This window comes from Capra hircus, chromosome 15 (assembly GCF_001704415.2).
Source record: "Capra hircus breed San Clemente chromosome 15, ASM170441v1, whole genome shotgun sequence".
Classification (NCBI taxonomy): domain Eukaryota; kingdom Metazoa; phylum Chordata; class Mammalia; order Artiodactyla; family Bovidae; genus Capra; species Capra hircus.
Window position 1 is genome coordinate 24,724,712 of NC_030822.1, and position 12,477 is coordinate 24,737,188.

Genomic DNA, 12,477 nt, shown 5'->3' on the forward strand with positions numbered 1-12,477 from the left:
CTTGATTCCTAATACATCATTTTAGAGGCTTCCCTGGTGACTCAGTGATAAAGAATCCAACTGCCAATGCAGGAAGCTGCAGGTTCCATCCCTGGGTCGAGGAGATCCCCTGGAGAAAGAAATGGCAACCCACTTCAGTATTCTTGACTGGAATCCCATAGACAGAGGAGCCTGGTGGTCTACCGTCCATGGAATTGCAAACAGTTGAACAGGACTGAGCAACTAACCACCACCCAGTTTCATTGCTTAAGAATGTTAAGAACTCAGACACAACTTCTACGTAGGACAGATGGATAAACTGAGGCCAAAAAAAACGATGTGAGCACTCCAAGTTCACAGAGCCCCAAACAGTCAAGCTGGAACTAGAGTCTAAACTCTACCTTATGAAACCAAGGGCTCCAAGGGAAGAGAATATGGCTCGAATCCCCAGGAATGGGGCAAGAGTCGGGAAACAGACTCTTTTCAACTATACTTGGCCGAGGGATTTCAAAATCTTAAGACTGCTGAAGTGCAGCACAAGACTAGCCTCGGAAACCCACTACCCACACACTCTCTACCTCGGGAAGACTCGACGAGGCCCAGAGCCACCTCTCCCGCTCTCGCGATACCTGCTCCCGGCTCCGCTAGGCCCCGCCCCTCCACCGCAGCCCCTCTGTCGTCACTTCCTGTGGGTCTGCAGGCAGAGGGAGAAGATGGCGGCCCTGGGGGAACCCGTGCGACTGGAGAGGGGTGAGTGGGGCCGAGCCTGGGACGGACGTGGGCGGAGGAGGTAGGGGAGTGCCTTGTCGTCCAAGGGGGCGAGTGGGCCAAGCTCCGAGACCCCGAACCAGGCTTTCCCTCTCGCTGGCGCCTGTGGTCACCGATGTCGATGCGCCGGGCCCGGGGAGGGGGCTTGACGCTCTTGACTGCTCCTGAGACCCCTTCTGTCTTCACATGGACTATTCCGGGGCACAGCATAGTTCACCACCACTTGTCTGCATTCGCAGACACACGCTGTACACGCTCTCCCTGGATGGGCACGGCCTACTTTGCGTTCAGAGACGTGTCAAGCTGAGCAGTTCGGACAGACCCACGCCCAGTTCGGACAGACTACACGCCTTGCTCGTATTGACGCGTTCATACACAGTGTTTGCGCCTTCACTCACCCAGCCGGGACACGCAGCGCGTTCCCACCAAACCCCCTCTCATTTATGCACAAATGGCCATCATTACTTCCACCACAACCTCGCTTGTATACGTATTGGGGATATTTCCTGCCTGTGGTGTCTCTCCCAGGTACGGAGAAGGTGCTTTATAAAAATCCTGCTGTGGTTCTGGAAAGAAGGTTGCATGACTGGAAGGAATAGTGATTGTAAATTACGTTAAAGTGCAGCAGCGTTCTTCATTACAGATCCTACGATTGCTAACTGGTTGATTGCTTGCTTTTTAGAGCACGCTGTCAAGGAAAATAAAACCTGTTCTGCTAAGTAATTAAAAACCGAAAAGCCAGTGAAGTAAAAGACTATGAGCCTAAAAACGTACTGTTGCAGTTTTTTAGCATTCCACTATTCCCCAAATTCTTTATTTCATATAATTTCAAGTATACTTTTGACACACCTGTATTAGAAGTCATCAGTAAGAGTCAGAAAGTAAAACTAGACATTTCGAGTACTAGTAGTAAACAAAGAATAAGATGGAGATTGACAGTCTCTTTAAATATTAACATTTGCATTTACAGTCTGACTATTTAAGTAGCTTCTGCTCTAAAAAGGGATACATTTTTTAGAGTTGAATTTTGGAGTCTTTCCTCATATCTTTACACAGACCCATTTAACATTATTTATTCCTTATGGTATTCACTATTTGTAAGTCTCTTCACAAGTAATGTTTTCCTCCAGCCCACCAGACCATTAATTAAAGTATCATTTTGACAGAGTAGCAGCTTACTCTGGGAAGATTTGCTAAGTTAGGTCTAAGCCTGTGACATGTTCTTCCAAGCACAATGACACTGTGCTTTGTAGATGGGAACAGATTTGTTTGGTGTTAACTGGAGTAGGTGTTTTTCTTTGAAAACTAGTTGTAGAATTCTAACATGTTGGCAGTCTTTTGTATTGTTAAGTGCAGTACAAAATGTGAAGCTTCACCTCTGGCATTTACTTTTGGTAGTCCTGGCTTTTTGTTTTTTCCTGTTTCAGAGTTCATTTCAGTTCTGCAGTAAGAGTGCTCAGAACCTGAGGATAAGCTATTAGTGGATGCCATTTAGCAGGATAAGAAAGATTACATCCACTCTGATTCTTACTTAGCATTCTGTTTAACAGATTCTATTAAGAAACTCTCCCAGCAATCCTATAGTATAAAATTAGTTCATGTGATCAAGATCTTGAATGCCTTCAAAGACATTGAAACAAGATTTAGTGGAACACATTTGAGAACATACTGGGTACAGTTTAGGTTCAGTAAAGAATATTTATACTTTTTCAATTTCTTGTTAGTTGGAAATTTTCATATAGCTTGTTTATTATAATTTTGTAGGTCAGAGTATTTGATGAACCAGCACTCCCGATTCACCAGCCATTCTGATGGTGGGAGATGAGAATAGGGAGTTTTTTCCCCCTGCATTGGATTAACATCAGTTTAAGCTTCTATTACCTGAAATTGAAAAATGTACTTCTTTCTTCACTACATTTATTTTCAATTTTCCAGTTGCAAACAGAGACAGCCATACTGATTCTATAAAGAGAAAAGTTCCAATCCTTTAGTGTAATAGAAAATTTGGAATTTCTTCCACTTAAGACAAAAGGAGGGAAGGAACTTTAGAATAATAAGTACTCTAGCCCCCTGTGGTACAAAAACTGTTAAAAAAAAAAAAAATCAGGGGAGAAATAGTATGAAACATGACTGAATCTTGTAAAAGTTTCTTAATTTGTAAAACACTTTTTCCTGACACTTCACAATGAGAACTGCTTAACAGGCTTAATATATTTCTATAAAAGTATAGAACATCTTAATGTTTCTTATTAATTGGTGCTAATGTAACATAACATTTATGCTTGCCACATGCCAGGCCCTTAGCATGTTTTTTTGTTTCATTGATCATGTAATTCTTATAAAGGAGATATACTGTTATTTCTATTTTATAGTGGAAAACAGACACAGGGAGTTTAAGTTACTTGCCCAAGATCACCCAGCTGTTACTGATACCATACTCACAAACTAATTGCTTTGTGTTTTGTAAACATGTATTTGACTGAGCTGGTCCTAATTAAAACACTGTGTGATGATCCTAAGTTGAAAGCAGACCAGTTAATTTTACTCATTTGTATCGTTGTTTTAAATTGTATTCCTGCCAGTAACTAACTGCACATGTTATTGAAAAGTTCTTGTGTGTACATATATATTAAGTTTTCTTTTGGGAAATAGTGACTTTATTAGCACACAGCATTTTATACTGCTCAGCACTTTGGTTACTACTGATGGTAGGTGAATTTTTATTGACTAAGTAGCTTCTGATAATGCTGTCATCTTTTCTGAAGTACTTCAATGTTCATGTGTCTGTGATATTTGAGCTCCAGTTCTTTCTTGTGACGTTTAGGACTTTATATTTGTTTTCCTGTGTCTCTTAAAGATATGGTTTTTCAGATTTTATGCATGTTCAACATCAGTTTTTCTTCCTAATCTGCTGTAAAATTTAACATTCTTCTCAGTCTTTACATTCCCACCCTCCATACATGAACCCCCCCACACACAAGTTCATACTCTTAGGCTTTTTTTCCTCTGTGTTTTTATATTTCTTGTTAGCCATTGAGGAATAAATCCTAAATGCTGCACTGTTACAGAGGCATTTAGAGAAAATTATCTATCAGTGTGTGTGTGTTTAACTCTAGATATTTGTAGAGCAATTGAATTGTTGGAAAAACTGCAAAGAAGTGGAGAGGTACCACCACAGAAACTTCAGGCTCTACAAAGAGTCCTTCAGAGTGAATTCTGCAATGCTGTAAGAGAGGTAAGTAAATATGATTAAAATTGACTAAACTTGCGTTATTTAGGGTAAGATAACATTCTGAAATTTGGGTTTGTAGTTTCTTAAAGTTAACTTTAGAACCCACTCCTCTCATTTTTGGAATTTCTAACAGAAAAACATGGTACAAAGATGCATAACTTTTTCTGAAATTTTGACACATTTATTAACTTTAAAAAGAACTCAAGCGTGTTATATTTTGAGATTTAAAATCACAGTGATAACTTTGGGTTTTTCAGGTATATGAACATGTTTATGAGACTGTGGACATCAGTAGCAGTCCTGAAGTGAGAGCTAATGCAACTGCAAAGGTACATTTTTTTCACTTACTGAAAGTGAGAGGATTCATCACAAATTAGAGGTTTAAAATGTGACGTTATTAGTTTCATAAAAGACTTATTTTAAAAACTAACAAATAGTACCTTTCAGGTTACACTAAACTCGATTACTGAAAAGTAGGATTTTTTAATTGGCTTTACAAACATATTTTATGCAGTCTGCTGCTACTGCTAAGTCGCTTCATTCGTGTCCGACTCTGTGCGACCTCATAGACGGCAGCCCACCAGGCTCCCCTGTCCCTGGGATTCTCCAGGCAAGAACCCTGGAGTGGGTTGCCATTTCCTTCTCCAATGCATGAAAGTGAAAAGTGAAAGTGAAGTCGCTCAGTCGTGTCTGACTTTTAGCGACTCCATGGACTGCAGCCCGCCAGGCTCCTCTGTCCATGGGATTTTCTAGGCAAGAGCACTGGAGTGGGGTGTCATTGCCTTCTCTGTTATGCAGTCTAGATGATACATTAAAATATATTTGCACACAAATTATATATATATATAATATGTGGTTGCTGTAGGTAATATATATATCATTATGTAAATATTCATCAAAATTCTGAGGTATGGATTATTAGTCTCATTTTATTGGTGAGGAAGCATCAAATTAGATTACTTGCTTCAGATCACACAAATAGTAAATGGTAGATCTGAGGTACTCCCCTATGTTGCCATTCACTTTCTCCTTAACCTTAACTCTTCAAATAGGAGGTTAACTCCTCAGAGCTACAGGTGGCAGCTTTTATGTGTTTTTCTGTACCAGTGTTTTCCTCAAATAATTCAAGCATTGATCTCTGTCCATCATATGTAGTGGTGGTGGTTCAGTCATTAAGTTGTGTCTGACTCTTTACAACCCCATGGACTATAGCATACCAGGCTTCTCTGTCCTCCTTTATCTCCTGGAGTTTACTCAGATTCATGTCCTTTGACTGGAGTTTACTCAGATTCATGTCCTTTGAAGCGATGATGCTTTCTAGCCATCTCATCATATGTGGGTTGGAATAAGTTTCTGTCAGTAGTAGGTGACTTATACTGAAACTAGTCATTAGCAGGTAACTATTCATTGATGGTTAACTGGTTCACAAAAGGCAATATTGGATTCTCTGTTGAGTCTTGTGGGTATTGTTTGACAGAGTGGGAAAAAACAATTAAAACTTGGGTTTAATTCCTGACTTTCACAGCCTCCTGAACTTCTGAGCCTTAGTTCCATTATCTCTAAAATGAAGCCTGTTTAAGAACTTAGAGTATTCAGCAAATCTTGATTTTCTCTCTTTCTTCCCATGTTTCTCATATACCCTGATCTAATGCACAAAGAAATAGTACCAGATTACTTAATTACATTTAAAAGCAAAATGAAACCCGAGTCCTCAACTTTGTGTTAGAATTCCTCTGAATTAGTCTAAACTTGAAAGATGTGGCTCTGTATGGGTTAATATACAGAGCAAATAGCACAGCAGCCAGAACGACTGCATAAAAGGACACCTGCCGACGTTCAGGTTACGCACATGGGTTGTGCTGCCCCAAATGCCCCACAGTTGGTGGCATGTGAGGAGAGGGGCTTCTCCTTGTTAGTGTGCACAGCGTTCATCTTCCTGGCAAGGCCTGCTTGCCAAGCGCTGCACAGAGGTTCTGGGCACAGGAAGGACCAGGAGTGACCTGAACTACCTCAGCACCTTCTGCATAATCCCAGAGTGAGCTTTCCAGTCGTCCTCTTAAAAACACCATCTACTTAGCTTACCTTCACTGTCAGTGAATTTATGGACATTCAGACATCAAAAATACTTCAAAAGTGGTTTTTAATTTGATACTGATTTCTAATTATCAGTAATAAGAGAACACACTCTTATGATTTCAATACCTTTAGACCATGAAATTTTTCTATTTTGTTTTATGTCCCTGGATATGTTTCAGTTGTCTACTGGTTTATAGTCTATGGGAACTTGAATAGAATTTGTATTATGCAATTGTGTGAAAATTGTATAAATCTTATGTTGAATCCGTTCATAGTGCTTTTCAGGTCTACTATCTCCTTCTTTTCTATCATTGTATTAATTTTTGAGAGTTTGATATTGAAACTCCAACTAAAAATCTACTTAAAAATGCACTGGGACTGTATGTAACTTGGTTCTGTATTTTTCAAATCTGCTGTAAATTATGAGGTTACCATACCCTCATAATTTAAAAAAAGAAGAAAAAGTGGTTTTTAAAAAGGGACAAAAGAGTGAAGTATTTTTTTAAATACGTGTAAAATTTTCTTTCAGGCTACCGTTGCTGCATTTGCTGCCAGCGAAGGGCATTCTCATCCTCGAGTTGTTGAGCTACCAAAAACAGAAGAAGGCCTTGGATTCAATATTATGGGAGGCAAAGAACAGAACTCTCCAATCTACATCTCTCGAATAATTCCAGGTGGAATTGCTGATAGACATGGGGGCCTCAAGCGAGGAGATCAGCTCCTTTCTGTTAATGGAGTGGTAGGGATGCATTTTATTTCTGCTTGACCACTTGGGGGTGTATTTGAGTTATAGAAACAGTTGTGCCTGACTCTGACTCCATGGCCTGTAGCCTGCCACGCTCCTCTGTCCATGGGGATTCTCCAGGCAAGAATACTGGAGTGGGTGGCCATGCCCTCCTCCAGGGGATCTTCCCAACCCAGAGATTGAACTCAGGTCTCCTGCATTGCAGGCAGAGTCTTTACCATATGAGCCACCAGGAAAGTCAGAAACAGAAGATGCAGGGAAAGACCAAGAAGCTTTGTAGTTTAGAAATCCCGTGGAAGACTCTTAGGCATTGCTTTTTAGTGGAGTGATACTTTTTGAAGCACTTTGTGTGTGTTTTGCTTCTTTCCAATGTAAATTAGCAGTGCTTAGTGTGATTTTTATGAAGTTATTAAGCTTTTTAGTAGTTAAGGCAGTACATTGAATCGAAAGCCTCTCCTCGGTTTAACTTTATCAAATAGCAATTGCTTGATTTACTTCTGACCTAGTGAAATAATAGGACATGTAGATTGATAATGCTAGGTATTTGGAACTTAAAAACCAATTCCTGGACTGCAGACAGAATATGATTTAGCAGACAATTTTACACTGATTAAAGGGACTAAGCAGGATTATTTCATAGGTTTATAGTTTGAAATGCTATAACATTAGCATTTTTTACTTGTATGGGTTTTAAACATTTTTCATTTTGAGTTATTTACAAAACCTAGATATTAATTTTGTTTCTGTCTGTGGTTTGTTTTTTCGTAGAGTGTTGAAGGAGAGCATCACGAAAAAGCTGTAGAACTGCTGAAAGCAGCGCAAGGAAAGGTTAAATTAGTAGTGCGGTACACACCCAAGGTCCTGGAAGAAATGGAGTCACGCTTTGAGAAAATGCGATCAGCAAAACGCAGGCAACAGACCTAATGCAGTTAAAACCTTTATATTCCATTTTGCTTTTAGCTAGAAAGTTTTACTTGTGACCTAATGATGGCCACATTGCCAGTGATTGTAAAAACAACAACAAACTTCCCGTGAAATCCTCCTTGCCATTTTATAAATACCTATTTTAACATCATTTATGGTTCCAGAGATGCATACACTTTTTTCTGACAAGAAAAAGTAAAAAGGTAATGAGGGCAGTTCTGTCCTGCTGTTTTTACAGGCCTTTTTCAACAAATGCAGATTTTGTCATAAAGTTGTTATAGATTTTTAAAAATGCTTTTTTAATATTAAAATGTACTTTTACATTCTTAAATCTTTTTTTAGGGAAAAAGGTTTTCTTTATTTGCTTATTTAAAAAGAACAGTTCTCCATTCTTTTTTTTTCTTTAACCTGCAACATTTCTTTATGCTTTTCCAAGAAATTACACATAATAGTCTCAGCAGTTCATTACACTATGAATTCATGGTTAATATCACTGCTGCGTTTTGTATTTGAAACACACACATAATATAATCAATGGTAAATTATAACTCAGCACAGTGGAAGTTTTTTACTTTTATTTAAACATAATATATAATGAATACTTGTTTGTACTGATTTATAAAAGTTTTTAAACACTGATACAATCATTGCTAAAATATGTATTCTTTCATAATATTTGAGCAGCGAGGCAAGAGAATGTAATTTGATTGTTTGCATTACTGATTACATCTTTCTGTTTATATTCAACTATATCATATATTACAAATGCAAAAAAGTTTTAGGTTTCTTTTGCAAATTTTTTTAATGCTATTCATTGTTATTTAAATATATCTTATTTTTCATCCTTCCATTCCTAGAGATGAGCCAGTTAGTTTGTGATGGGATATAGCAAAGGAGAAAAAATAATACTTGTAACCTCACCAGCCTCAAGAGTTATAGCTCAATTTAAAGAATTGATACTAAGTAAGAAAAAGATATGTTTAAGATATATAGAAATTATAATGTGATGCATTTCATAAGAATCTGCATACACTTTGTCAAAATGAGTAAGAACTCATTCACATTAAAGTTCTTGGATTTAGAGTCGTGATTCTTATGATTCAAATATAATGATGAGAATTCTGAGATACTTTGATTTGTCCACTGGATGTCACTGTTTTACTGAAAGGCAGCTATTAGTGGATGACTGTGACTGAGGTCTTTTTAACGGCAGAAATTGAGTTAAGGTTCATATTTAGACATAACTTACAGGAACACTTGTCTGGCTTTTGCAAATTTTAAGTGACAAGTGCTAGAAAGAAAATAATGAATTGAAATATATAAGGACTTTAGAATAATTATCAACGCTGTGTAAAGAGTGGGCATTTTGTGACATTCCTTTAGGAAGAATAGAAATGTGTATCTTTTTCTGCATGTTTGTGAGCACTGTGAGTCTTAAAAAGATTATTACAGTTTTCAGTGATTTCAGAATAAAAGTCAGTCAGCATTGTTATTTATCTTTTAGGTATTGAACACTGGATTGCATGGTTGAATGTGTTTTTAGTCCACTACAAAACGTGCTTGTTATTGATAGGATCATGTTGTTGAATTGTATATTTCCAAAATTAATTGATGTTTTTAAAATGTTGAGACCAAAGTAGGGTAGAAGAATTATGGACTTAATTTAAATGTAAAATTATTAGAGGTATTTGTTGTAGAGCTTTATATATTAAAGAGAGGTATTGGTGCATATAAAAACAGTAATATTATTGTTGTGCTTGTATTCTTGCATTACAGGGTAAATAAACCCTGAAGAAATCTTATTTTAGTATTGCTGCAGCTGCAGTAGCTTTTAAGGGTGTGTCAACATTTCATTATAAATTACAGCTTCCTGGTTCAGTATCTCAGCTGTTTCAGAACTTTCAGCCAAGTTAAATCTTTTTTGGTGTTGAAACTTAGTAAGTTGAGTAAGCTATTTTTTGTTTCTTCTACAGTAATCCACAATCTGTTCTTTGTGTGGGCTGGCACTTATTTATAATTTTTAAAATATGGATAGCTTAAAAGAGCCAAATACAGTAGTTTTGCTTGCTCCTGTTGAGCATGAGTAGCAGTAGTTTATTTTCTTTAATGCAGTTTTCATAGTGTATCCAAGAATTTCAAATCATGACCATAGAAAAATGCAGTCATTCAGTGGCAAAGATGTATGATAGTGATTTAGTATAGTGAGGAAATGAGGGGAGTTTTCATCTTATAAATGTATGGTTTATGAACATAATTAAGACATAGTAAATAATAGGTATTTGATTTGTAAATTATAAATATAAGTTATCTTCCCTCTCCAGTTTCCACTTGTTTTGGTATTTCAAAATGAGTTGACTCATTGATTCTCAACCTTAGCTGCATATTAGAACACCCTGCAGGCCTTCAAAAAAAATACTGACACTTGAGTCCTACCCCATACCAACTAAATTGCCGTCTCTGAGGTGGGGCCAGATGCTTATTTTTTTGAAGCTTTCCAACTGGTTCTAAAGGACACCTAGGGTTGAGGACCACTTGTTTCCCCCTTTATGACATGCTCTAATTACACTGGACTCTGTTTGGAAACATCAGAATAATTAAGTTTACAGCTACTATTAAATAGCTACAAACGTAAGGGTCAGTTATATTTCTTAGTAATCTCTTTGGGAATAAAGGTACTTGGCATTGGGGAAGTAACTACCACTTAACTTTTTTTTTTAAATAAAATCTACCAGTAGCTTAAATGTAAGTTTTTAATGTCTGTCACCTTTCTGCCCTCTTTGCCTTTAAAACTTTCAAAAATGTCTATTATTTGAGAAAGCATGTTTAAAAATTGCAGATGATATTTTATAATATTTTCATTGATAATTACGAATTGTCTTAATATAGCCATTTTATCCATTAATATAATACTAGGTTGTAGTGGCCTCATTCTTTGGGGTTTGATAATTCAGATGGTTGGTTTTTTTTTAATCATTGTCTTCCTGTTCTAAATTTTTGAAAGTTACTTTGCTCAAGTACTTAAATAGTTTGGCTCAAGTACTTTGTTTACAATATAAGTGGATATTATAGCATTTAATAGAAGAAATGGCTATGGCTTATCTGAAAAGAATGTCAGCATGACTTGGTGTAGACTTACAAGACTATGTGTTGTGAATATTTTATTATGTGGAATGAGCATTGAAATATCAAGGACTCTAGTAATTGTATTTCCTGAATAAATGTATGTTTATGAATTTTCTAACTTACATTTTGTTGTTCCTTTGCTAACAGTCTGGTTTTATACTTTTTATTGTCCAAAATGTCACTAATAGTGTTTCTTCAAAGGTTGTTATAGTTCTATAATGATGAAGTAGTGGAAAAGTGCTTGTTCATTAATTTTCAAGAAGTTCCAGACTAATTTGTATATGGGTATAGTTTTTAAAAGCATCAATAAACAATACGCTTTAAGTTTGAAGTAAAGGAATATAGTAGCCAAAATAGATTTAACACTTTTTCAGTGGGTGACTTCATTTATCATTCTGATTCTAAGGCTTATTAAAATAAATTTGTATCAGTTATATTTTTGTTCTTCGGATTAAAAAAAATTGAGGTAACTACACAATCATTGTGTTTCTGAAACATATATATACAATAACTTAAATGAGGTAAAAGCATACTCAGGTGGTAACTGGAATGAAACTTCAGATTCCTACATTTTGCTTTGCCTTTCCTAAAATATAACTGGAGAGAATAAAGATTCTGTTGTATTATTTTAAGAGAGGCTGTCTGGCATGTGATTGAGAGCACAGAATCTAGAGCCTGACAACCCTGATTTACATTGTAGATTCACCACGACTGTGACCTTCTGCAAGTTACCTGTCTGTGCCTTAGTTCCTTCATCTGTCGTGTGTAGTGAGGATGCCTGTAAGTGCCATATCGTGATCTGTAAAGCCCTTAGAAAACGGCCTGCATAGTAAATGCTGTTTATGTTTGCTGTTACTTTTGTGTATGCTAGCTTTAGGGCCTTATTAGCTAAAGGGAGACATTGTGGCCAAATAATTAAAATTAGCAAGTTTATTTTTAATTTTCGGTTGCTGTAGGTGTTCATCGCCTGCGTGCAGGCTTTGTCTAGTTTCCAAGAGCAGGGACTGCTCCTGCTTGCAGTGGGCAGGCTTCCCATTTCAGTGGCTTCTCTTGTGGAATGTGGGCTCTAGAGCACTGGCTCAGTAGTTGTGGCGCACGGGCTTAGTTCCTCCTCGGCATGTAGGACCAGGGATCAAAGGATCAGGACCAGGACCTGATCAGACCAGGAATCAGGACCCTAGACCGGGGATCAAACCTGTATGCCCTGCATGAGCGTGTGGACCACCAGGGGAGTCCAGTGATGCCTGGAAGACAGATAACTAACCTTTAAATTATGCTTGAAAGTAAACAAGATTTATAGGAATTTCAGATTTCACTCTGATCAAAGAAACCGATGGAATTCTAAAATAAAGCAGAGTTTGGGAGATGTAGGGTTAAAGTCATATTCAAAATGAAACTTGTAAGAATATAAGTCCCAGTAAGAGATTTGTTCAATCAGAAAAGCAATTTGTAGGGAGGATATGACCTGAAGATAATGGATTGCTGGATGGGCCTCAGACAACACAAGGCATAATTCACTGTAGTGAACTTTCTAAAGGCAGAGAAATACACAGGCAACCAAGGGTACAGTGAAACACTTTGTTAGCCCTTAATTTCTTCAAAATTTCAGTAGACCAGAATACCGTTTTCT

General features: G+C 37.3%; 1 protein-coding gene across 1 annotated transcript; it reads left to right on the forward strand.

The window, feature by feature from the left end:
* Positions 648–10,969, forward strand: LIN7C (lin-7 homolog C, crumbs cell polarity complex component). Its single transcript, XM_018059304.1, has 5 exons — positions 648–729; positions 3,864–3,982; positions 4,237–4,308; positions 6,585–6,794; positions 7,569–10,969. The coding sequence occupies exons 1-5, from the start codon at positions 693–695 to the stop codon at positions 7,722–7,724; spliced, it is 594 nt and encodes a 197-aa protein (XP_017914793.1). The 5' UTR covers positions 648–692; the 3' UTR covers positions 7,725–10,969.